Source organism: Megascapheus bottae, chromosome 21, assembly GCF_031878675.1.
Source record: "Megascapheus bottae isolate mThoBot1 chromosome 21, mThoBot2.hap1, whole genome shotgun sequence".
NCBI classification, from domain to species: Eukaryota; Metazoa; Chordata; class Mammalia; order Rodentia; family Geomyidae; genus Megascapheus; species Megascapheus bottae.
In genome coordinates this window covers 39993856-40021471 of record NC_143529.1, presented here as the reverse complement: position 1 = coordinate 40021471, position 27616 = coordinate 39993856, and the positions used below count along the sequence as shown (strand labels likewise).

The 27616-nt window shown below is 47.8% G+C and overlaps 1 protein-coding gene across 1 annotated transcript; it reads right to left on the bottom strand.

The window, feature by feature from the left end:
- Positions 1 to 124: 124 nt before the first annotated feature.
- On the bottom strand, positions 125 to 27425 carry Atg4b (autophagy related 4B cysteine peptidase). The gene is made up of 13 exons (XM_090355201.1): positions 27137 to 27425; positions 16514 to 16615; positions 16301 to 16372; positions 13695 to 13793; positions 12425 to 12526; positions 12035 to 12107; positions 10986 to 11065; positions 8041 to 8234; positions 5583 to 5661; positions 5085 to 5230; positions 2989 to 3045; positions 2534 to 2627; positions 125 to 1742 (listed from the first exon to the last, which is right to left on the bottom strand). The coding sequence occupies exons 1-13, from the start codon at positions 27144 to 27146 to the stop codon at positions 1669 to 1671; spliced, it is 1182 nt and encodes a 393-aa protein (XP_090211327.1). The 5' UTR covers positions 27147 to 27425; the 3' UTR covers positions 125 to 1668.
- Between the last annotated feature and the right edge of the window lie 191 nt (positions 27426 to 27616).

Genomic DNA, 27616 nt, shown 5'->3' with positions numbered 1-27616 from the left:
GTGATGGGATGAGCCTAAGCATTCGTACTTAAAAACTAATCAAAGGGAAAAAAATCCATAGACACAAACTTTGGTTTCTACTGAAACTTATTTGCCAACTACACTACTAAGAATGAACAAACTCCAACCACGGGCTCTCTCTGGTGGTAGTAACCCACCAGCCCGCTTCTGGGACCCGCGGCAGGATCTGCAGCAAGATCTTGGGCCACAGCAGAGCCATGGTCCCTGGACTCAGGAAGCAGAGCCCCCAAAGGAATGTAAATTCACCCAGCCTTACCTGCCACCCCAACCCTCCCATGGAAAGGAAGTGGGAGAGAGGGAGGGAAGAATGGGGGAAACACATTATATCATCAACACTTTGGTGGATGGAGTGGCCCCTCCTAACTTGGTGAGCATCTAGGGCTGTAGTTGGGGAGCAGTTCCTGCCTAGCCATTCTGCAGAACCCAAGAGAAGGGCTCTCAAGACAGTGCCACCACTGCTGCCAGCCTGCTTATGCCCCCTGGTTAGAGGAAAGCTCCCTTAGAGACCAAAGAGGGAGATCTGAGGGCTCAGGAAGCCAGCGTGCTAAGGTCACAGGTGCTGAGCCAGGGCTGAACGCTCTGCCGACACCACGAGACAGGCTGCCCTACCCCACTGCAATGGACCACAAAGCTTTTGGGAGTATTTCCATCCTTTTGGGCCCAAACCACCTAAAACTTCCGTGACCCAGGAGAGAAGTTCTGAGCAGGGCAAGAACATGGAGGAAGTCTAAGGTGGCAGCAAGCTCCTCCCACCAGTGAGGGAGGAGTTTCACAGGCAGAGAGCATCTTTGCCCCGCCCCCACGAGGGGGCGCTGGTGCAACAAGCAAACAGCAGCAGCAAGTGGAGTGTCTCAAAATGCATCAGCCCCTGAAAGGAGTCAGAAAGCTGCACCCTGGTGGTATCCTGAGGACTGCGGCTCCAGAAGGCGCCCTGGGGCACGGCAGCTGTCCTGCAGCTCAGGCGTCCATCCTTGCTGGCCCTGTCCATCCTTGCTGGCCCTATCTTTGGGTTTCCATGTGTCCCACTCCTTGAATACTTTTCTCCCCAAAGCAGGGAGAGAGAAGTCAGGCTGTATTTCTTTCCACCTCTCTCCCAATTGAGGTAGCCCTTGATAAACCACACTGGGCAGACTAAAAGCTTGCCCTGCCCAGCAAGGACACATCACTTTGTAATGCCAACTGGAACATCTTGAGACTCTGGCCCAGGAAGTGCCCCAGAAATTTGTGTCTATGTTGAACAACTTCAAATAGGGCTTTAATTCCAAATAAACCAGGCGCTGGCACCTAGGAAAAAGCAGGACCAAAGCCAATGCATTGACACAGGGCTGGCAGTGTCAGGTGGACAACTACAGGCTGCGGACCTGCTGTACTGGGCTTTCTGATAGGCGGCTTCTTGTGTGGAATGGGCCCCAGTGTGTGTTCTGGGCTGAGCAGTGTGACTCCAAGCAGTAAGGCCTCCAGGACAGTGCAGTCCTCAGTCCACGAGCAGAGTGGGCAGCCCTCTGGACAGGGGCAGCCCCAGGCACGCAGCACTTGGCAGGGGCGGACTGGATGGATGGAATGCGGTGGCACCTAGCGCCCGAGGCAGGGCTGGATTCTCAAAATGTCCCAGGAAGGGCCATGGAGGCCATCCCCAATCCAGGATCTTTAGAGCGACAGGATTTCAAAGTCTTCATCCTCGGAGTCAAAGAATCTTTCTAGTCGCTCTACATCAGAAGAATCTGGAAGGAATAGGATGAAACCTCATCAGAGTGGAAGAGGGAGAGAACCTGGAATAGATCGTCCAACCCTGCAGTTCCACCCAACAAAGGCCTTGGCCTCTCCTGACTGAGAAGTCAGAATAGACAGGGTGTACCCAGACCCACGATGACACTTCACGCCTGCTGAGGAACAAAAAGTCCTTGAAGAGAAGCTAACAGCACCTCATTCGACTGCATGGGCATGGACACACACACACACACACACACACACACACACACACACACACACACACACACACACACACACACACACACACACACACACACACACACACACACACACACACACACACACACACACACACACACACACACACACACACACACACACACACACACACACACACACGACTGCCCTAACTGGCTGAGGACTAACCTAACCACATACAACTGGCCCAGGGCAAGCCCCAGGGCCCTCCACTATCTTGGCCTGCATGGTGAGAGACCAGCTCAAGTACACTGGTCAGAGTCCCAGGGGTCAGTAATACAATGGCTACTGGCTCCATGCCACAGCACCCTGGCTAAGTGGCCCGGGGTGGCGGAGAAAGGAGGTGGGTGGGTGGTTGGCAGGTTCTGCCACTGCCGAGCTCAAGGGTGGCAGATGCTCCACATCTGTGACACAGATGACCTCATTTCACTGCCCCTGGGGGTCACAGCAGCAAGCTGGCCACATCTGGGTATATGAGATGGGTGTGAACAGCAGTCAGGCAGGCGATCCCACCTGGACTCGGTCCCGCAGCCTCAGCACTCACCAAGGGACAGGTTCAGGACGTCTGGACAGGCCAAGTGGGAAGGCTGCTGCTCCACCAGCTCAAACATGGGCAGGGCGCCTCCAAGTAGTGACAGCTGTCAAGGAGAAGCAGTTATAAGATAGGTGGCAGCAGCGAGTGACTACACACTGAAGACTGCACAGGTTTCTGTCTGTTCTCCCATTTCACTAACAGAAGTTACAGCAAAACTCATAGTGACTGACATGCCTGCCTGCAGAGGCTGGAGCAGGAGGGCAGCTTTCGGGCTTAGAACACCCCCATGCTAGCATGGGGTATTGAGTGTGTGTGCGACACCTGCCCTGTTGAGTCTACCCAGCCGTGTGGGGCAGAATGAAGAGTGGTGAGCAGTTTCCGCCAGGGTATGCCCAGATGTGGCCTTTTCCCAACCTGTGTCCCTAGGGGTCCCGGGCTGGTGCTGGGAAGGGGCAGATACAGACCTTCTTGACTTGCTGACACCAGTCACTGAAGTCCTCCTCGGTCTTACAGAAAAACCCCTACAACGAGAAGGAGTAGGAGCAGAGTAGCCATGTCTGGAGTGAACCAGGAGGTAACACTGCACTCACCACTGTCAGGGTTCCCATGTGTCCTCCACTACATGGCCAGGCCTTCTACACTCTCTGCACCCCATGATCCAACCCTCTGCCTTGATATACCCATATCAGCACTTTTATTTTTGTGTGCAAGAAAGAACTGGGGTTGAACTCAGGGTCACACTTTTTTTTTTTTTGCTAGTCCTGGGCTTGAGCTCAGGGCCTGAGCACTGTCCTTGGACTTTCTCAAGGCTAGAGCTCTACCACTTGAGCCTCAGCACCACTTCTGGCTTTTTTCTATGTATGTGGTACCAAGGAATCGAACCCGGGCCTTCATGTATGCTAGGCAAGCACTCTACCACTAGGCCAAACTCCCGGCCCCAGGGTCACACTCTTGATTGGCCTTTTCCACTTACCACTGGCACTCTACCACTCGACACACCTCTACTTCCAGCTCTCTGCTGCTTAACTGGAGATAAATGTCTCATGGTCTTTTCTACTCAGGCTGGCATTGAACTGCAATCCTCAAACCTCAGCCTCCCAAGTAACTAGGATTACAGATGTGAGCCAACAGCATTCATACCCACTTTTTTTTTTTTTTTTCCAAGCCTCATTTGATTTTCTGAGAATGAGAGGTTTTGAAGATATATCAGGGCAAAGTGGATTAGCCCCTCTGGCCATGTAGTAGGGGTTAACAACAAAGACGAGCCATTCTTAAGGCAGCAGCTCAGAAAGTAGGTCTGAGCTTGGTCTGACATGAGGAAACGGCACTGCCAAGAACAGCCCGGCACTGTACTAACCACTGGTTTGTAATGAGTTATCAAAACTCCCTGATTTACAAGATGCTTACATGAAAAGAAAAAAGGCAAAACGCAGACAAAAGATTTTATAATTATACCTCAAGATGGGTATAAATCAACCTGGGTGCTCTTTCCTACTCCTGCTCTGCACACACTTGGGTATGGATGCACTCAAGTACAGACACAGAGACTGAAGAAAGAAGGCCTGCTCTGCCCATGGCAGGATGGACATAGGACTGCCATGCTGGCTCTCAGCACCTTCTGGTCTCTCTCCACCACGGGGGCTGGCAATCTACTGATGGTACCAATCATTGTGAGTTACTGAGACACATTCACTGTGAAAAGTATACTTAATCTTAGAGGAGGAATTCACAAGTAGGTTGATGGAAGTCTGAGCCGCAGAGCTCCAGCTCACCCATCCAGTCCCCAATGCCCTCCCTGGGTATCTGGGAAGTGGGAGTGAGAGTTGTGCTCTGGTGGTGTCCATAGCTGTACCCTGTCAAAATGATCTGCCTCATTCTCCACCAACCAGACCGTTCATGTTGTGGAGCCCACGATGTGGTGAAGGCACAAAGGCAGGCATTGTAACTGTTCTCAGCTCTTATTCTCCTTCACCAAATACATTTCGGGAGTAGGCAGGTTGGCATAAACCAAACACCACACCATCATCCAAAAGAGAGAAGTAGTTCATTTCAAGGAACCAGGTCCCAGAAACATTACATAAATAAGGAGAGACACATTCTTCAACAGATCACTGTGTCAAGAGTGGGGAAAACACATCCCCTCATGCTTACAGGACACACTCAAGCTCACACTCTCACTCTAGCCAACCACCTGGGTGATCTCCAGATAAAAACCTAAGAATTGATGGTTACTGTTCACACTTTCAAAAGCCTTGGGATTTCCAAACATATCAACAAGAAACTGCAATGTTGGAAAAACTGCAAAGATCACATTTTGCCTTTTGTTCTCACATAGGATTTGTCACAAAATGACTCAAAACAGCTACTTAGCTGGGCTCTTGTGGTTCACACCTGTAATCCTACTCAGGACTGGAGTTCAAAGCCAGCTGAGGCAGTACAGTCCAATCAACCACCAAAAAGGCAGAAGGAGAAGTGTGGCTCAAGTGGTAGAGCACCGCTGGCCTTGAGCCAAGTGAGCAAGGGAGGAACGGCTGCCTCGGGGTCTGTGTGCTGAATGTACCACAGCAATGGACGGGTCAAGCTCCCCGATGCCCATCCTGCAGGGAGGGTGCTGGCAGTGGAAGCTCTCGTCCGGGATGAAGCAGCTGTCATTCAGCTCCACTGCAGGCTGTGTCGTATGGGGGTCCAGGTAGATCAGCTCCTCACCTGACAACAATGGTGAACAAGTCAGAAGGCAGTTCGCTGGGCAAAGGACAGGGAACAAGCAGGCACAGGCCACCTGCCACACCAAAGTCAGCTTGACCGGACAAACCAAACAGAACTGCAGCAGGCAGAAGACAGGGAGGGGACTGGAATGTCAAGGAAAAGAAGATGCACAGGAAGTCCCAGCAGCCAGCTGAAACAGGCATCAGGAATAGGCCCTCACAGGAAGGAGCACACTGCTTCTCCACGATTGATTCTCACACCATAGGTGTGGTGAGGGGGGCAGGGAGGAGAGCCCACACAAGCCCTTAAATCCACTCCTACTGTGGAACTACAGCACCCAGACTGGACTTACCCATGTAGCCAATGAAGTAGTGTGCGCTGTTGGGCTTCCCTCCGATGACGCCCAGGGACTGGGGCATCATGAAACAGTGCTGTGGAAAAGAGGAGCACACTAGTTCTGCTGTCCAAGCCAGAAGACACCCCTGGGCAGACACAGATACCCCACCTCACCCCAGCCATGGGACCCAGCAAGAGCACACCCAGAGCAGGTACAACTCCAGCACGTCCCACAGCACCAGGGAAGTGGCCTGCAAAAAAGTGGGCATGTACACACAGGTCAGGATCAGGTGGTGGACAGGGGTGGGAGGTGATTTGACCTAGTGAGGCAGGAGAAGTGGATACAGGCAAGTCAGGTGAGGGGTGGGCAAGGAGAAATCGGCTACACACAGCCATTACAAAGAATAATAAGTCATTTGCGGGGAAATGGATGGCCCTAGAACAAATCACATGAAGTGAGGGGTCAGGTCAGAGAGACAAATAGCACATGTTTTCTTTTATATGTGAAAGCTAAACCCAAAATACACAGAGACAGGTCTCTAGGCATTTACACACAGTAAGACCAAAGGAGAATACTCTTAGGAAAGGAGCAACCTAAGTGCATCTCATCATATAACATATATATATATATATATATATATATATATATATATATATATATATACATGGGGGGGGCTCAGGGTGGGTTATGGCCCTTGAACTCAGCCTGGGCACTGTCCTTGAGCTCTTCAGCTCAAGGCTACCACCCTACCTTTGAGCCAAGCCCCATTTCCCCTTTTTTTTTTAATTTATTTAACTTTTTTTTCTTTTCTTTTTTTTTTTTTTGCCAGTCCTGGGGCTTGAACTCAGGGCCTGGGCACTGTCCTTGGACTTTCTCAAGGCTCTACCACTTAAGCCATAACACCATTTCCAGCCTTTTCTATGTATATGGTACCGAGGAATTGAACCCAGGTCTTCATGCATGCTAGGCAAGCACTCTTACTGCTAGGCCAAACTCCCAGCCTCCTGTTTTCTAGAGGTTAACTGGAGATAAGTGTTTCAGGTCCTTTTGTGCCCGGGCTGGCTTTAAACCTTAATCCTCAGCCTCCTGAGTAGCTAGGATTATAGGCATGAGCCACAGCACCCAAAAATGGAAACTGTTTTTTTATCTTTGTCACTGTTTTTGTTTTCATCTTTTTTGTACTCATCAGTCTTTAGGAGGGTAAAGGGGGGGGATAGAAATGAAAGGACAAAAGGTGAAAAAAATGCAGCAGTGATATTTACTAGATACTATGTTGTAAGTAGGAATGGGACGGAAAACTGGGGGACAGTGAGAGGAGTGACACTGTGTAAAAGAAACATACTCATTACCTGACTTGTATAATTATAACCCCTTTGTACATCACCTTTACAATAACAACAAAAAATTCTTAAAGGGGGAGCTGACACTGAGACTATAGCAGAGGCAGTCACAGAGCCAGAGGAAGAGGGAAAACTGAGACCAGAAACACTATCTGAAGGGAATACTGTTTTGTGTGTGTGTGTATACACACTCATGTGTGTGCATGCACGCACGTGCCAGTAAAGGGACTTGAACTCAGGGCCTGGGCACAGTCCCTTAGCTTTCTTACTCATCAAGGCCAACACTACCATTTGAGCCACAGTTCTGTTGCCGGGTTTCGGTTGATTAATAGCCTACCTAAGCTGGCTCTGATCTCCAATCTTCAGATCTTAGTCTCTTGAATGGCTAGGACGACAGGTGTGAGCCACCAGCACTAGGCAAATGAATGTGTTTTGTTTTCCTTTTGGCCAGTCATGGGACATGAACTGTGGTCCTAAACTCTGTCCCTGAGCTCGTTTGCTCAAGGCTAGCACTCTACCACTTTAAGCAACAGCAACACTTCCACTGGCACCCAGATTTTTGACAAAAGGCAAGTTTCCATTTCATGTAAGAATCTCATTTAGCTCCTGAACCTACATTCTGAATCAACTGAAGCTTCAAAGGGACTTTGTACAGATGGAACAGATAGGGATGTAGAGTCACATAGGGGTGGAATTCTCCAAGGGTCTCAGGCTTCTCACAGAGCTTCCCTTCCTCAGTGGGCAGACATAGCAAGACCTGAGTGTCAGCCTCCTGGGCCTGAGGACACCTTATGAAGTTCTTTTCCTAATTTTTTATTTTATTATTATTATTTTTTGTCAGTCATGGGGCTTGGACTCTGGGCCTAGGTGCTGCCCCTGAACTTTTCCGCTCAAAGCCACTATGCTATCCGCTTGAGCCACCGCACCTGGCTCACTCCTTATGAAGTTCTTGATGTTTAAATTTTCAAAAACCTTGTTCTGTTTAAAGCCTTTCCTGCCTCTCTTGATCAATTACCATTCTTCCCATCCCTTTACTGGTTGTTTACACTTCTCCAGGACTGCTGACCACAGGCTGGAAGTGGCTGAAGCCTGGGAAGGAAGTGCCGAGGACCACAGCCACTCTCAAGACCCACCTTCAATGTCTCCACGTAGGCCTCATTGATGTCTGTGAGCCCCAGGCGCAGGGGGATGAGAAGCACTAGTGGTCTCCAGGGTGATGGCCTGTGAGTGACCTCAGCTCCAGCAGGAAAGCCATTACAGTGCCGCTCGGAATCTGCAGGAAGTGCAGCAGCCCCAGCACAGGGAAGGCCAGCCCTGCACAACCTTCCTGGACAAAAAAATGGGCTTTTCACAGGCCAAGCAAGGTAGGCAAGTCTCCCCAAGGAACAAGCAAATCACCATGGCACCATCAAGAAAGGCACTAAGAAGGAAAGTGCTTAAAATGTAAGTAGGAAAACCAAATTTTCCTAGAACCCTGCTACTCACAGAGAACAAATGTTTTCCAGGCATAGTCAGTCAACTTAAAAAATTATTGTATATGGGGCCGGGAGTTTGGCCTAGTGGTAGAGTGCTTGCCTAGCATGCATGAATACCCGGGTTCGATTCCTCGGTACCACATACATAAAAAAAAAGCTGGAAGTGGTGCTGAGACTCAGTGGTAGAGCTCTAGCTTTGAGAAAGTCCAAGGACAGTGCTCAGGCCCTGAGCTCAAGCCCAAGACTGGCAAAAAAAAAATTATTGTATAGGCCAGGAGTGTGGCCTAGTGGCAGAGTGCTTGCCTAGCATTCACGAAGACCCGGGTTCAATTCCTTGGTCCTGTATATATAGAAAAGCCGGAAGTGGTGCTGTGGCTCAAGTGGTAGAGTACTAGCCTTGAGGAAAGCCCAAGGACAGTGCTCAGGCCCTGCGTCATCCCCAGGATGACACAGATACAGATACAGACACACACACACACAGGCGAGAGCCACGTCACCTGGCTATTTCAGTATTTCTGATTTTACAAAGTTGGAGGTGCCGGGAGCCAGTAGGTCGTGCCTGTAGTCCTAGCTACTCAGGAGGCTGAGATCTAAGGATCACAGTTCAAAGCCAGCCTGAGCACAAAAGTCCCATGAGACTCTTATCTCCAATTAACCATCAGAAAACTGGAAGTGCTGCTTTGGCTCAAGTGGTAGAGCACCAGCCCTGAGCTGAAGCGGTCAGGGTCAGTGCCCAGGCCCAGAGTTCAAGCCTCACAACCAACAACAACAACAACAAAAAGTTGGGGGCATTTAGTGCTAAAGACAACTCTCACCTAACTAGGGGAAAGTTCTCTTATTCCTTTGGAAACTTCCACTATTCTAAACTACTTCTATGGAAGCTTAAATTCAGCGACCTTGGTTTTTTTCTCCCACTCCTTTTCTTGGCTGTTTTTGCACTGGTATTAAATTTTCATTTGGTTTTGCCGGTTCTAAGGCTTGAGACATCAGGGCCTGAGCGCTGTCCCTGAACTTCTTCCCTCAAAACTAGTGCTCTACCACTTAAGCTACTGTTCTCCTTCCAGCTATTCTGAGTCGCCAGGGCTTTCCTGCCTAGGCTGGCTTTGAACCTCAATCCTCAGATCTCAGCCTCCTGAGTAGACAGGATTAAAGGTGTTTGCCACCAGTGCCTGGCATGTTTTTAAAAACATGAAAAGAACACTTCTTTCTAGGGTGCTATTATTTTCTCCCCTTTTTTTCTAATTTACTTTGTTGATTTAGATAGTGTTATTTCTGAGTGGTAAAATCACTAGCATTTCTTCCTACTTTTCCTAGTTTTATAAAAAAAATTTTTTTTCAAGAAATAAGAGTCACAGAAAAAGCCCTTGCCCTGGTGCCTTTCTAGCTTGACCTCTCCCAAGGAAAAAGACTCATGGAAGGACAACTTGTCCTGGCAGTGCCCACAGCTGTGGGGTCAGTGATGCTCCTTACTAGGCCAGATCCAGGCCCCTCCCAACACTGCCAATACACCAGTGAAGACAACCAAGGAGCATGACCTGGCAGATGCCCTGTGGTGGCCCACATCCGTGGGCCTCTCACTTCTAGTGGACCCAAGGCCAACAGCTTACAGCTAGAACGCTAATAGAATTGGACTTGAAGCAGTTTCTTGTGATATTCTTTGGGAAAAGGTGCTGTTGAGTAGAATATGAATAGACACTAAAATACAAAAGTAGAGTCACTATGGCTATACCACAGGACAGGCCCTTGCTCAACAATAGCTGTTAAAGCCCGGGCTTTCCTTTCAGACATCAATTCTGGCCTGCTGGGGTCCCCTTTGGTTTCTGGCTGCACTTCCTTCACTTGATACTTCTTTCTTGAGATGGGGTTACTCAAACGTTGTTCTTGCACCTCATTGCGGCACATTAACAAACAGAAGGACACTTAGCCAGAATCCCTGCCTGAGTATAGCTGAACATAGCCTACTCAGCATACTGCTTGCTGGCTACCTTCCTTCCTTTCATTTCCCCTGTCTTGGGCTTGAACTCAGGGCCTGGGTGCTGGCCTAGTCTTTGTGTTCAAGCCTAGTACCCTACCACTCTGAGCCATAGTATCATTTCCAGCTTTTCAGTAATGAATTGGAACCAAGAGGCTCACAGACTTCCCTGCCCGGGCTGGCCCTAAACCACAATCCTTAGATCTCAGCCTCCTGAGTAACTAGGGTTACAGGTGTGAACCACCAACAGTGGCTAGAGGTTGATTACTTCTTGCATACTGCTTTTTATTCTGTCTCTCTGTTTTTCTTGATAGAGTCTTCTACATGGCCTAGGCTGGCCTTGACTCCTAGACTCAAGGATCCTCCTACCTCAAGATCCCTAGTGTTACATGTACAGGCCTGTGCCACCACACCCAACCTTGGCCTGTAGATCACACTGAAAGGAGGACCTGGTGTGCACAGCAAGAAAACAATGTCACCAGATGTTCTGTGTAGCCCTCCACCCTCAGGGGAGTGCTAGTACTGTTCTAAGACTCACAATTTCCCAGGTGAGGCTCCTTAGTAGACTCAGCAGGGAAAACATGTGTCACCCATAATTCCTCCTTGTCAGCTAGAACCCTAAGCCACTTACTGATTTCCTCCATCACTACAGTGTTGTCCATTGCTATGTGAACCGCCAAGGAGCTCCAAGTGTCAAACACAGCAAGCTTCCTACAGAAAGCAAGAGAACATGGCCATGAGCTTTCTGATCCCAGGAAAATATCAGTAACTGAATGCTCCCCAAAGGGAAAAACCGAGTCTCAGAAAGAGCAACAGGAAGCAAGCTGAGGATGAACTAGGCTATTCCTCACTGCCAGCTGCCCCTCATAAGGAATTAAGTGCACAGAGCGACCCTGGGCTACACAAGGGCGACACCCAAACACAAGCCTGGGTCTTGGACAGGCAAGATCCAAGCCCAGGCCACCGTGTTGAGCAGCCCTTCCCCTGGCACCTTCACAGGGAAAGGGCTGCCACAGACAATGTGGGGTGGCATGGGCCATTGTGTATGAGAAGGCAAACAGCTGTACAGAGACACTGAGGGAAAGCTACAGCTAGAGACAGCTGTGCTATACATCAGGCATAAGCCCGGTAGAGAGAGTGAGCACTGAGGCACTGGCTCAGAGTCCCTTAAAAATTCTGGCTACCAGGGCACATAGCCACAGGGAATGGTGAATCAGGTCAAATGACTATGAGGAGGCGGGATAGAAGAGGCTAGTCCCTGGAAAGGGCAGGAAGAGCCACTTCAGAGGAATTACAGTGCTGGAAGTCCAAAGGGACAAATGTTACTCAGAATAAATGAGGCAAGAAAGCAAAGCAAGCTCTGACCAAGCTGCAGACGTTGAGACATGTGCCACACCTGGAGGGACAGCACCCAAGCTGCCATGGTTCCAGCACCCAGAAGCTACCATTCCATATGGGCCTAGGAGCCAGAGACCAGGCCCACCCTAGGGTCCAAGAGGAAGGCACTCATTTTACCAGGACACATGAATCCCACTCAAAACACAACCAGGTATGGTCATCTTGAGGTCCTACTGGTCTTATAAGGAAAAAAACAGAACCCTTTTTTTTCCCCCAACACTCAAGGAGCATGGAAAGCTCATGCTATCCCAGAGAAAAAGAAGAGATAGGCTGGATACGTACTTGAGGACCTGGGCGACAGTGTTCGGCCCATACCACTGGCCAATAGACTTCCCTTCACCAACTCCCATTTGAGCTGCAGGAAACAAACCCAGATTAGCAACATAACCACCACGGACAACCTAATACCCCCTGCACCTCTGAGGCATGTGGTGTCAGCAAACACTTTACAGAGAGGTGTGGACAGAACATCCACCCACCCAGGTCTGCCAGTCTTGAGATGGAACCTAGTTTTCAGCCTCTGTACAGGAGCACGGGCAAGAGGAGTGCAAGCCTAGGGTCTGAGCTGCTGCTGGACCACCAACAGTAGTCCCAGGAGTCACAGGGGCCAGTGACTTAGTGTCTTCTCACTCCAAACTCCACAGAGGACAGCGCGTCCCTGGGGGTCCTCACCTATCTGGTGGATAGAGTAGTAGCTGTCTTTCCTGTCCAGGAAAGCACCAAGGACACTGAAGTAGCTGTCAGGCTGCCTCTTCCGCTGTGCCCACCTCCAATCTATTGGAAACAAACACAAAAATAAATCCTTCTTCTACATAGCATTCAGCTCAGATGTACCCCAGAAGTTCTTTGAACCTTTCTAAAGTAAAAAGCCAAATTCAAGCCAGATGCTGGTGGCTCACACCTATAATCCTAGCCACTCAGGAGAATGAGATCTGAGGATCGCAGTTTGTGGCCCATTAGAGGGCCGGGAGTTTGACTTAGGGGTAAGAGCGCTTGCCTAGCATGTATGAATCCCTATGTTAAGATTCCTCGGCACCACATACACAGAAAATGCCGGAAGTGGTGCTGTGGCTCAAGTGGTAGGACTCTAGCCTTGAGAAAGGCTCAAGGACAGTGCCCAGACTCTGAGTTCAAGCCCCAAGACTGGCAAAAAGGAAAAAAAAAATCACAGACAGATACATTTACAGCTGGGAGCTGGTGGCTTACACCTGAAATCCTAGCTACTTAGCAGGCTGAGATCTGTAGATTTCGGTTCAAAACCAACCCAGGCATAAAAAGTCCATGAGACTCTTATCACCAATTAACCACCAGAACACCAGAAGTGGCACTGTGGCTCAAGTGATGAGTGCTTGCCTTGAGCAAAAAGAAGCTCAGGGGCAGCTTCCAGGACCCGAGTTCAAGACTTACAACTGATTCAAAAAAAAAAAAAAAAAAAAAGGATTTCAAATATACAAAACTCATCAAAACAAATCCAGACTGAAAGTAAAATACAGTTACAAAGACAAATTTGAAGATAATTAAAAAAATATAAACAGGTATATCAACACTCTAAAATCAGTTTCTATAATCAATAAAAACCAATAGGTGGCCAGACAATGGTGGTTCATGTCTACAATCCCAGCTATTCAGGAGGCTGGGATCTGAGAATTACAGCTAGAAGCCACTTGGGCAGCAAAGTCTGTGAGACACTAATCTCCATAAATAATCAAAAAAACCAAAGTGGTGTTGTGCCTGAAGTGGTAGAGACTAGCCTTGAACAAAAAGAAGCTCAGGGCCAATGCCCAGGCACTGAATTCAAGCCCATGACTGGCTCAAAACAAAACAACATAACAAAACCAATAGGTCATTACACTAGAAGCCTCCAAATTCTAATTTGGGTTTTACCTATGGTGTATTCTGAATATCCCTCATCATACAGCCTCCCTCAATCACTATGACTCACCTCTGCCTAAATGTCGACACACAAGGGCCTGGGCAAAGATCATCTGTCCACACCGCAGCATGCATCCCCAACCCGTGTCTGAGGTGGGGCCAGTTCCTCCTGTTACGGCAGACAGAGAGAAGCATATGCATAAAATGGCCCAACAGAGGCCACGAGTCCTAGGCAGGAGCAAGGGGTTGGCTCCATATCATGGCACTGACTCTTACATATCCCTCCAAGTGGGAAAAATATATGAATGAGCCAGTCATGAACAACAGGAATGGCTGGTAAGCTTTGAACCGATAACCCCCAAGATGAATCCAAAAAACACAGAGTTAACCAAGGAAAATTACGAGAAAGGCAAGGATTCAAAGGTTCATGATGCCCAGTGTTCCTGAGTATGAACTGGGGCCATGTGCTACAGTGATTACTGACAATTCTCCATACTTGCAGCACGTGTACCTCAGGCCTTGCCCACTCCATGTCCACTTCTGGGATGCAGAAAGTCAGTATGTACTCCAATGACAATATATAACCAACATGTGGAAACTATCCTGTTGGCCCTCAGTAAGAGTTCAGTGGAATGCCATGACAGAGCTGTGACGAGGAAGAAGGATGTACACTGTACTAGCAAAGGTACAATGTGCTGGTGAAGGTACACTCTGGCACGAGAGAGAGAGCATAGGGCGCTGGCCTATCTCTTCCCACTTCTGTTCCCTCAGTAAAGCTGCTCCCATATAGGAACATGGCACAGCCTGCAGGGCATTGGAGTGATCATTCCTCCTATCATCCTCACCTCACTTCTAATACAAATAAGTCATTTCGTGGGACTGGGAGTTTGGCCTAGTGGTAGAGTGCTTGCCTAGCATCCATGAAGACCTGGGTTCAATTCCTCAGTACCATATATATAGAAAAAAAAAGCCAGAAGTGGTGTTGAGGCTCAAGTGGTAGAGCTCTAGCCTTGAGAAAGTCCAAGGACAGTGCTCAGTCCCTGAACTCAACCCAGGAATTGCAAAAAATAAAAAAATAAATAAAAATTTAAAATTTAAAAAAAAAGTCATTTCTGCAGAGTACAGAGAAGACACTTGCCATACAATACCACATTTATCTCCTCCACACCAAAGGCACCTCTCTAGCCCTGATTTCCTCCCCTTAACCTGAAGTGGTCACCAGGGACCAGGGCCATGTAAAGAACAAGCTTGGAGAAGGTGCAACATTGGAATCTAAGATCTGTGGACTAAATGACTATTCCCAAACCCTATTTGATGAATTACTGAACTAAACCTATGGTGATACGGATTTTATTTCTGAGTATTCTAGAACATAAAGCCAGTCTATTCAATTTATGTCACTTTTGGAGAAAGAATGAAAAAAAGGGCAGGTTTCATTTAGGGAAAGAGCCAACTCGTAACCTGGCTACAGAGGCCATATGGTATCAGCCTGGTCCCAAATGGCCAGTCTAGGGTCTCTGGCTATAAAGGGCAAGGCTGAACACAGGTCTCCAATCTCCATCCACTTCTGGGTACACATTGATAGAAGAACCCTTGTGAGTGTGTGTGTCTATGTGCCCACATGCGTCAGTGCAAGTACAGGAGCTCAAACTCAGGACCAGGGCGCTATCTCAGGTTTTTTTCATTCAAGGTGGTATTCTACCACTTAGGTCTTCGTGCATGGTAGGCAAGCACTCTACCACTAAGCCAAATTCCCAGCCTCTACTTCTGACTTTTTTTTTTTGAGAGTCTCACAGACTTTTCTGCCAGAGTGCTTTCAAACTGTGATCCTTACATTTTTTTAATTAAAAGATTTTAATAACACTGATTTTTTACATCATATTTCAAATGTCAAGTTTAACAAACAAGTATTCAAGAATGGAATCTCTATATGCAATCACTGGCACATAAATTTAAGAACAAAATTAAAATTAAGCTGAGTTTGTATGTCATGGATACATATTGATCTGTATATCAATATGTCTATAGAATATATATCTTACTATAGATTTATATGTCTACACAGTTATATTTATATCTCCAAGTTCATGTCAATGACCTTGAGTACCTGAATACTGAGGTCTGTCTGGATCTAATATTCACATATCAAGGAGAACATGTGCCTTCTGTTCCTTCAGTCCTGGCTTACCTCACTCAACAGTGATCCTTAGATTTTGACCTCCTGAGAAGCTAAGATTATAGTGGGACCCAAAGAATCACTTTTAATGGAATGTACTTTAATGTCACGCTTGCTCTTCAATCTGCCCCCGGTTGAAGATGAAAAGCACATTGGTATTAGAAGACCTAGGACACACACTCAAATATACAACTGGAACCCCAAATCTTCTGAGGCAGCATGCTATCTTACTAGGGCCAGCACTCTACCACATGTTTCAAATGCTGTCATGATCCTTAAGGCTGACTTTAAGCTCCAATTAACAAGTTGTGGTTTGCTGGCAGAAAATATAACTGTCCAGCAAGAAGTAGAGGCCTAGGTTTGGAATGGAGCTCTGCCACTACTGGGTGGAGGAACCTCAGACAATTTATTTATCCAGGGTTGCTTTGGGGATAAAATGAGCTGTCTGGCATGGAGTTAAAACTGTTAAGGTGTAGGTTGTAGAAAAGTGAGGTGCTTACCAATGGCTGGAAAGTTTCTCCTATACGTAAACCACAGTCTGGACGCCACATCAGACAAGATCTCATCCTTCTCTAGTGGTTGTTTAAAAGAGGAAGACACACAAAGCCTTCAGTTTGTAAGTCAAATATCATAAGAGATTTAACAGACAGCAATCACAATCATAAGAGGCTTTCTGCAGAAGCAGAGTAGAGTGGCACTAGTGAGGCCCATACCTGTGAAAATGCTGTATTTTCTACCTAGGATCCAAACAGGGTCTGAAGTCTCAGGAAAATCCTCAAACTCAGCAAACCGGAGAGTGTCATAGGTCAGAGTAGCTGCGAAAACCAAAGAGATACATCTGTTTTTTGTTTGTTTGTTTTGCCAGTCGTGGGGCTTGAATTCAAAGCACTGTCTCTGGGCCTCTCTGTGCTCAAGGCTAGCAATCTACCACTTGAGCCAGAGCACCACTTTCCACTTTTTCTGTTTATGTGGTACTGAGGAATCAAACCCAGGGCTTCATGCATGCTAAGCAAGCACTCTACCACTAAGCCTCATTCCCAGTCATATCTGTCTTTCTTTCTTTCTTTTTTCCCAGTCCTGGGGCTTGAACTCAGGGTCTGAGCACTCTACTTGGGCTTTCTCAAGGCTAGAGGTAGAGGCTCTACCACTTGAGCCACAATACCATTTCTAGCTTTTTCTATGTATGTGGTACTGAGGAATCGAACCCAGGTCTTCGTGCATGCTAGACAAACACTCTACCACTAGGCTAAATTCCCAGCCCCTGACTTTCTTAATGGCATATAAAATAATACCAAAGAAGCCAGGTGTGGTGGCTGTAATCCTATAATCTCAGGAGGCTGAGAACTGAGGATCTGGTTCAAAGCCAGCACAGGCACAAAATGACTTGAGACTCTTATCTCCAATTAACTTCTAGAAAATGGGAAGTGGGACTTGGCTCAAGAGTAGGGCAGTATGGGCCGGGAGCGTGGCCTAGTGGTTGAGTGCTGACCTAGCATGCACAAAGCCCTGGGTTCAATTCCCCGGAACCACATACACAGAAAAAGCTGGAAGTGGCGGCAGTGGCTTAAATGGCAGAATGTTAGCCTTGAGCAAAAAATGTCCCAGGACTGGCAAAAAAAAAAAAAAAAAAAAAAATGTAGAGCAGTAGCCTTGAGCTGAAGAGCTTAGGAACAGCGCCCAGGCCAAATTCAAGTCCCATGACCCCCACACACAAATACTAATACTAATACTACCAAAGAGATCACCCACAGTATTTCTGTGAAGATAGATCCCAATATAAATTCTTGCAGCAAACAGCACATCCTATGTCAGAACTTCCCATAGCTTTAGTGAACAAACATGTGGAGTTCCACAGGTCAGCCCACAAGGCACTTGCTCTGCTGAGGAGTGGGAGGGGGGTGGAGTCTGCTGAGAAGTGGGGGGGGGGGGTGGGGACTGCTGACAAGTGGGAGGTGAGGTCTGCTAGGGACTGGGGACTGGAGTTAGAGCTAATCCACCAGTACAGGCTCACAGCTGACAAGGAAGGAAGAGATAGGGTCAGCACAACAACAAACAACAAACAAAGCACCTGGATAAGACTTAAAATGTTACAAACCTAAGGACAAAAATAAACTGAAACCATACCCTTTGTACCTGCAGACTAGTGGTCATAAAAACAGCGTGGAATATGCACTTGCAGACAACCTATAGCTTCCCAATATCACCCTATAGCATGTGCAGCTAGGGTGATGAAAGCAAAGCCTCACTGAGCTTATGGGATTCTAGTCCACCCCCCATCTCTTGGCTAGGAAGTTATCCAAAGAATGGGGTGCTACTTCTAGGTGGGAAACTGGGAGCTTGACCCCTCTGCAAAATATTCAAAGGAGCCAAGAAGTAAACAGATCAAAGCCTGGAACATGTCTTTGAGGCCACTCCCAAAGGGTAGTGTCTCCAGCTTTCACAAGAGCCAGGTGTCTACCTGACAGGCTAACAATGAAACAGATCATCATTGAGCTATTTTGCTTCCACTAAGAAGTGAGAAAGGCCCAGAGTCTTGTCCACCAAACTATGGCTGAGGAAATCCACATTCTGCATGTTCTCTAGGAGGTCCTGGCAGCAGCCCAAAGGCCCAAGAGGGGAGGTACACTATGCACAGCATTCATAGTGGCATCACCCTTCCAGCTGCCTTTTTTTTTTTTTTGCCAATACTATGGTTTGAACTCAGACTGGGTCCTGTCCCTTAGTTTTATTGCTCAAGGCTGGGGCTCTACCACTTGGACCACAGCTCTACTAAGGAGCAGCCCAACGGCTCCTTCGAGACCCTTCAACATACATAAAGCTCCTCTGCTGTCTCACACTTCAATGGTGCCCAGCCATTCTACCATTCACCCACAGCTTTACGGAGCCTTCTGAAAACCAAAGACACTACATGAGCTTCCAGGCATCTGAATTCATTTTTTTTCATTTATTTTTGTAATTTTTAGACAGGGTCTCACTGTGCAGCTCCAGCTAGCCTAGAATTTGTGATCCTCCCGCCTGCTTCTGCCTCCAAGTGCAGAAAAAACAGCATGTGCCCACTTTGATCACAATGGCATGTTATTTTTTGTGACAACTAAGTACATGTTAATCTTGTCTATCTATATATGAACGACAAGAGTCCAGGTTAGCCTTGAATTTGAGATTCTCCTGCTTCAGCTTCCCAAGCACTGGAATTGTAGATGTGTACTATCATACCCAGGAACAATTACCTTTTTTAAAAGAAGACAACCTAGGGCTATACTACCCACATCCTCACATGCTAGTTCATGCAAACAGATGGCGTCATACCATGCCTGCAGGTTCCTCGTGTTTGTCCTTCATTTCGTATCAACACAGATTGCTATTCAATTTTTACTGACCTTATGTAAGTTGATAGCATAGGTTTCTCAGGCACCTTGTTAGGGTGCCTGAACATGCCTGTTGTAGAGATGAACACAGACACACACTGTGAGCACATCCCTGTACTGTTCATACTTCTCTTGGAAAGGCAAGGAACAGGTGCTGGCCCTGGTCCCTGGCAGTTCAGCCTTAAATAGCAGCCAGGTCACTCATAAGTTTTAGGATCTTGAACAATTTGTCCAACTACAGAGTGTAGAAAAATCCCTTGTCCATAAAATGAGATAGTAGGATTCTTTGCCACACAACTGCGAAGCTTCCATGAAAGACTTTCCTGGCAGCTTACCAGCAGAAAAGGGCATCGGTATCAGCTGGAATCATTACCACAGGTTGAGGGTACACATATCATTACTATGCCCATAAGGGTTAATTATATCCACCTACTTTCCAGTCACAGGCTGGGAGGTATTACAAACATTCCCAGATGCAGAGGGAGAACAGTACTTATGGTGGGCATGCAGGCACTCTGCTGGGGTTCTGGAGCATAGCGATGGGCTCCATCCTAGAAGTCCACTCTTAAATCACTGCTGTTCATTGATTTCTAAGCTTTAAACAATAAACACCCAAAGAGTTTTTCTGAAGAGAAAAGGATAGAAACAACCTGGTGGAATATCGATTAACAACACTTGCAGGAGAGCAATTCCACAATGCTGGGATAGTCTCCTGATGTCTGAGGCCCTCTCAAGGAATCAGCTTTAACTATAGGCCAGGGTGTACTACCTGGAAGCACTAGAAGGGGAAGAAACCAGCCCTAAAGAAAAAGGAGTTACTAAACACCCATACAGATAAGAAACAGAGTTTGCTGATAACCCAGCAACTCAGAGTATAGATATAGGTAGGGAGGGAAGCAGATAGATAAGATAGACAGATAAGATAGATAATAAAGGAAAGACACTATGGGACAAGAAAACAGAAAAAAAAAAAAAAAGCTCACTCTGAGAGTAAGGCGACAATACCTAGGCAGCTTTGAAACTGAGACTTCACTTCAGAAACAGCAAAATGCAGGTACGCAAATTTCTTAGGTTTATTAGCAAATGTTATAGTTGAGGAAGCCAACTTAAGAGTGAAAATAATAAGAGGTATTCCATTAACTTCAAATGCATCACCAAATCTACCATAGCCATGAAAATTATGGGTTGTGCAGCACCATTAAATCAACAGCCAGCTTGGGGATGAAGAAATACCAAGGAAGAAAAGCTATAAAGCTTTGCTACTCCCAGCTTCGCAGGAGCCACCCAACAGCACCAATGTGGATGAGTTAGTAAACACCCAATGTTGCCCCACTGCTCATGGACCTTCTGTGGAGAGACCTCCACCCTGCCCTCTACTAGGGTAAGTCATACCTGCCACAAGACTAGCAGTGGACATGTCATGTGTGCTGTACACACATTCCTCCCAACAGTCTTCCTCGGGGCTAGACCTTCTTCACCATTCTGCAGTCCACAGGGAACTGTGAGAGCAAGCATCATAGCCTTGAAGACATTCCTAATCACAGTACCATTCCTAATCACAGTACCAGAGTTAAGTTAATGTTTTCTGTGCCTCAGTTCCCTCCCTGGTAAAATGGAAATAATTATGCTTTCCTACTAGAGCTAGGGAAAAGAAAACAACTCAGTGTATGAAAAGAGCTCTGAACTCTACTGTGAGTGTATTAAAGGTACTTTCTGGACCAGCTTTCTTGAATCTTTGAAATGGTAAAAGTTAGGACACTGTGGAAAGGAAGGAAATACACTGTTTCCAAACTTAAGTGTTGACAAAGAAGAACTGAACAAGTGTCAGTTTTTACAAATTCAAGTACATAAACATTCTTTAAAAAAGACATGTCTGGGGGGAGGGGGGAGGGAAATGGGAAACAGGACACCAGAGAGGGTATCAATATTTGTGAAGTAATGTACCTTCTATCTGATGAATATAATGTAACCCTTCTATTAATTACAATTAAAAAATATGAAAAAAAAAAAAAGACATGGCTGGGGCAGGGAGAGTGGCCTAGTAGTTGAGTGCTGGCCTAGCATGCAAGAAGCCCTGGTTTTGATTCCTTGGTACCACATACACAGAAAAAGCCAGAAATGGTGCTGTGGCTCAAGGGTTGAGTGTTAGTCTTGAGAAAGCTCAAGGACAATGCAAGGGTAGAATGCTATTCTTGAGAAAGCTCAAGGACAATGCTTAGGCCCTGAGTTCAAGCCCCACAACTGGCCCCCCTCACCCCCCCCCCCCGCAAAAAAAGGCTGCATTTAAAGGCCAGAAGCCAGCCTATATATGGGCAGATAGGCTCAAGGATCCTTGATCTTTTACTCTAAGAAATTAGAACCAATGCTATAGGGACTCCTACTAGAACAATGAATGAATAGAGGACCTCCTACCCTTTGTCCCCACATATGAGCTGAGGACAGGAAAAAGGCTCAGGAAATGTTTCTGAACAGACTCCCACCTTACTAACTAACGATGACATGTGCGTGCACATACACAAACAAACACACACCCAAACACTTGTCTTTAACTCAGGGTCCTGCGTTCTATCACGAGAGTCACACTTCACATCTGGCATTTTGCTTTCTCAGATTTGTCTCCTCAAACTTGGCTCCAGACTTTGATCCTCAGATCTCAGCCTCCTGGGTACCTTGGATTATAGGCTTGAGCAACCAGTGGCTCATATAACACTATAATTTCAATTAAGGTTTGTTTGACAGAAATATTGGTAGCTGTACTATGCACGCCTTTACTTCTCTAAGTCTCTCTCTACACTTAGGCAATGGAATAACACCACCAGCTCTGTCTGCCCAACACTGTGTGAACTCAGGGCAGATGCAGAACGTAGGCTCACAGTGACTGGCATTCATATAGATTGACCAGCATAAGGACATATAGATTGACCAGCATAAGGACTCTGCTCTGTCTGAAGCCAACAACCTCTGCACTTCTCCACAGACATTCCTTAATCCAAAGGCCTGGCCCTTATTATATTTTTACTTTTACACACCATATCACATCACTTATGAAGCAGTGCACATGGCTCCTGAGATAAAGAATGCAAACCCTGAAGAAAAAAAACAGTCTCCAGGATCCCAGGTAAAGATCTGAATTTGACATGGAGGAAAAGCAGGATGATAAAGCACTCTCCATCCTTTTGCTGGGACTTGTTTTATAACTAGAAGAAGCAGCAAAAAGTACTTTGTTAATATGGCAATCCATAAGAAAAAGTATTATAATTTAAAAGTATTAACATGATAGGGAGAAAAATAGGATATTATGCTCAATGAATTTAGTTTCTCCCCACTTCCTTGGCTCCTACTTACTTAGTTCTGGTCACCCAAGCAAGGAGAACCACAACCAGGAGAGCAATTTTCCAGGGATTCCTGTAATGAATCTCATCTTTAAGACATTTTTTGGCTGGGTAGGATAGTGCACAACTGTAATCATGGCTGAGGCAGCAGGATCTCAGACCCCAGGTCACCCTGGGCCTGTACAGGAAGACCCTGTCTCAAAATAGGTAGATATTTTCTTCAAGACTATACTTTCTAAGTAAATTTAGCAGAAGGTTTTTCTTCTTCTTTTGGGAAACTCTTATGCTGAAAACATTGCATGCAGAAGGCAAAATTTTGGTGTCAGGAAACTAGAAAATAGTGCCTTAGTGAACATGCTGGACAGAATGCACATTAAAACCCACTGCTCTCTAGCAAGCAGCCTTTCTTAGTCATTAATATCTTATGCTAACAGATCAGATTTGCATTGTGCATCAACTCTAAAAACTGCATTTCTTGTATAGGTTGGTTGTTTCTTTATCCCAATTGTTTAGACGAGACTTTGAAATATTTTTACACATATATCTTGGGAAAAGATGAGAAATCTAAGCACAACATCTGTATTTATATACACAGCCTAAAGGCTTGAACTTAGGGCTTGAGCACTGTCCTTGGGCTTTCTGAAGGCTCTACTACTTGAGCCACAGGACCATTTCCAGCATTTTCTATTTATGTAGTACCAAGGAATAGAACCCTCGTCTTCATGCATGCTAGGCAAGTATCCTACGACTAGGCCAAACTCCCAGCCCTTAAAGACAATTTTGTAAAAATACTTTTAGTATGATTGTTGAGACATGATCTTGCTGTATACTCCAGGCTTACCTTAAACTTGTAATGGATGCTCTTGTCTCTATATCTCAAATGCTGGGGTAAATGCCTAAAGAGAGACAGTATCTGTCTTTCTCTTTTGCAGCTCTGAGAGGATGGAATACAATGCCTTATGCATGCTTCATTTCCAGCAAATCTCTCATGTGAGTTCAGGTGTGCAATTTCTGCACTTACGGCATCAGGTCAGCACTGAAAGTTTCAGATTTTGCAGCATTTTGGATTTTTAATGTCTGAACTATGAATGCTCAACATGTAGCAGAGGAATATTTAAGTGCTCACTTTAGTTCTGCCTCACCAACTATCAATCACATGCCAGACACAATGAGAAGCAGCACTAGAGATGTAAGCATCAGACACAGGATTTGTTCCCAAGGTAGTAGACAGTGTAGCTACTTAGGTCCTGGCCTATACAATGACTCTTAGAATCAGGAATCTGTTTATAGTTCTGGGGATGGGTAGAAAACACAACTAAACTGCCACCTCCCCACATCAGCAATCCTGGGATCCTTCCCCACTCACACTCCAATTCTAAGTGACCACATGTGATATAGCACACTGCACACATCTGGCATTAGCCTATTCCCCTAGCTTCAAGATTACAGAACCAAAGGTCCCCTGACACCACTACTTGAACATGTATCTGGCAAGTGCCTCACGTTCATCACACAAAGCCAAAGTCCTGAGAGTTCTCCACCAAGCAGGGCCTCCTCATCTAAGTTTCTCAGTTCAGTCAAAAAACCCTTCTCTCAACTTCCAACCATAAAACAAATCCTAAGGTCTAGACCTTACCACACAGTAAGAAGCCAAAACTTCTCTCCACCCTAATCTAAATCTCTCTACTCCATCGTATTGGAACTCCTTACTTGCTATCCTTGCTTCTGACTTTGCCTCTGTAGTTCATTCTCAAAAGAAAGCCAGGGCAAGTTAAACCTCAATCTAATAATGTTACTTCTCCTCTCAACACCTTCCAAAGGGTCATTATCCTATTCAGAAGAGAGGCTCAAGACCTCACCAATGACTAGCCAACCTCCACTCTAGCTTCTCAGGACTTGGGTCTCTGGATTTGAGCACACCCACTCCCCAGGCTACTCCTAATTCCTTCCTCCTGTACCATTTCTAGGTCTCAGTTAAAATGTAACCTTCAAAATGAGACCTTTCCTAGCCATTGTGGCTGCATTTCCTTCCAATCCGCTACTGCAGGGCCTACACAGCACTCTTCCCTCACCAGCAATAATACCTCTTGACTCTCATCCCCGGCCTCCAGGGAAATGACAAGGGAGTAGAGACACTGTTTTCTGTTTTGTCTATTTCTTTTTTCTTTTCTGGAGGTTGAACTCAGGGCCTAGGCCCTGTCTCTGAACTTCTTTTGCTCAAGGCTAGGACTTTTATCACTTAAGACACAGCTAGCCTCATTACCAGCTTTTTGGCAGTTTATTGGAGATAAGAGTTCCATGAACTTGGGGCTCGGAGCGTAGCCTAGTGGTAGAGTGCTCGCCTAGCATACACGAAGATCTGGGTTTGATTCTTCAGTACCACATACTCAGAAAAAAAGCCAGAAGTGGAGCTGTGGCTCAAGAGCTAGAGTGCTAGCTTTGAGCAAAAAATGTCCAAGGACAGTGCCCAGGCCCTGAGTTCAAGCCCCAGGACTGGCAAAAACAAGAGTTCCATGAACTTTCAATGAAAGGTCCAGGCTAGCTTCAAACTGTGACCCTCAGATATTGGCCACCTTGAATAGTGGGGTGTGAACCTCTGGTGCCAAGTTTGTTGCCTGGCTTGTTTTGTCCATTTCTTTAGTCCTAGGGTCTAGAACAATGCCTGGCACACATACTTGGCAGTCAGTAATCGATGTAGCTTATGGAATAAGCATTTATAAGAACCATAAAAAAACCTACTACACGTGCTGGAAGAAAACAATCTTCAAGGACTCCAGGGATCAGAGGAGAGTGGACCACAAAAGGACATTCCAGCATTATGTCAGAAGGAAAATAATTACATCAAACTCTGTTTTTGGCCCATCGTGAGCCTTGAAATATTCTTAAGCTTAAGCATCAAACTCTTAAATGGATGGGAAACCCTTTTTTTCCCCTGTCAAGAGCCATTTGTGTATTTACAACACCATTCTGGAGTTACACAAAACTATCAGTATAGGCAGGCAGCCTCTGGTAGCTGATAGAAGCATATTATCTGGGGGCCGGGAGTTTAGCCTAATGGTAGACTGCTTCCTAGTATGCACAAAGACTGGGGTTTGATTCCTCAGTATCACATTCATAGAAAAAGCCAGACTGGTGCTGTGGCTCAAGCTGTAGAGCTCTAGCCTTGAGGAAAGCCCAAAGACAGTGCTCAGGCCCTGAGTTCATGCTCCAGGACTGGTAAAAGAAAAGAAACATACTATCTGTTCCTTCACGCAACAAAGGACTTCTGTGGCCTCATAAAACTAGATCACCCCTGTCCTAAAAATGTCCTTTTGTTTTTTTTGTACCCCTCCTGGGGCTTGACTTGAGGGCCTTGAGCTTCTTTTGCTCCAGGCTAGCATGCTACTAAAGCCATAGCACCACTTCTAGCTTTTTTCTGAGTGGCTTATGGGTGATAAGAGTCCTATGGAATTTCTACCCCAGGCTGGCTTCAAACTTCAATCCTCAGACCTCAGCTGCTTGGGTAGCTAGGATTACAGGCATGAGCCACCAGTGCCCAGGCTCCTCAAATGTTTTTTTATCAGCATCAACTCAGGTCTTCAAATCCAAACTTCTTTACTTTGATCACACAAGTACCATTCACTGTCATATTAAAGTATCAGTTAGCCACACAGACAGTTGCATTTGTAGCATTTATATTCATGTGAAGTTTGGTAATAAGGCTGATGTAAACTGTTTTCCAGCTTAGCTGTTTCTCTCATGTAAACAGTGTTACATATTCAAGCAGTAATACCTAAAAAGTGGGTAAGTAAGCGGTTTTAGGGCTTCTACTCCAAGCCTCCGGCAAACAGGAGTGTCTGATTTTGGAGCTCACAAAATATACATCTGGTTAGCATTCTCCTTGGGAAGCCCCGGGTCCGCCAGAGATCCGGCTTCCTCCGACGGCCTAACACACTCAAGTGTCCAAAGGGACACTAATTACACATTCTTCCCTGGAAAGGTTTACGCACAGGTACGATGCCGCTGCCAGGGGACGAAAAAACAAACGCGACGTCATTCAGGAGGACAGGCGTCTCCAAAGCGGCTGGCCAGCGAAGTAAACGGGGAGCCGACGGGCCGCGCACCGGGGGCACCCGGCGCCCCGGCACTCCGACACCCGGCGCCCCGACTCCCCGGCACCCCGGCGCCCCGGCACCCCGGCGCCCCGGCGCAGAATCCAATCCGAAAACAAAAGATGCCCGCGCTGCCGTTTCCGGAGCAGCGACCGGCAACTTCGGACGAGTTACGCGGACCGCACTGCTGCCGTCCGCGGGGCCAGGCCGGCTCCACGGCCCGCCCGTGCGGGGCCGCGGACGGGGGCCCGGGGCCGAGCGCGCGCCCACCCCCACCGCCCCCCTCCCGGCGCCCGGGGAGGCCCGCGAGGCCCGAGGAGCGCGGCGGCGCGGGGAGGCCGGCAGCCGGCGCGGCGTGAGGGGGCCGGGGCGCGGCCTGGAGGGGCGGCCGGCCGGCCCGCCCGCCGCCCCAGCGCCCGCCGCCCCAGAGCCCGCCGCCCCACGCCGCCGCCGCTGCCCTCCGCCCCGCCGGCCTCGAGGGGCGGCGGGCCGGGACGCGGAGACTCTGGGAGTGCCGCGGCGAGAGCCCGCACGCCCGCCCTCCTCACCTGCGTCCATCTTCCCAGGCCGGCCGCGGACTGACCCGGCGTCGCCCCGACTGGCTGCCGGGCGAGGCGACGACGGGAAGCCGCGGGGGCCAAGCGCGCCGCGGGAGCCGAGCGCGGAAGCGCGGACGCCGCCATCGCCGCTCAGGGCGGCGCGGCGGCAGAGGCGGGGCCGGACGCCGGGGGTTCGAGGCGGGGCCGCGGCCTCCCGGAGGGGAACCCGGCGTCAGGTGCGGCGCTGCCCCAGAGAAGGACCCGGGGGCCCGGCCGGCGCGACGGGCTCCGCCGGGAGGACGCGGCCATCTTGTCGTACGGATGGCCGCTCGCGCGAGTCGCCGGACGGACTGGCCCCACGGGGCGGCTCCCGCGCCCGCCCGCCCGGCGCCCCTCCGCCCGCCCGCCGCCGCCGCCGCGACGCCCCGCGGCCCCACGCCGAAGCCCGGCCGCCCGGGCGCGGCGCGGGGCGGGGGGCCGCGCGCCGCC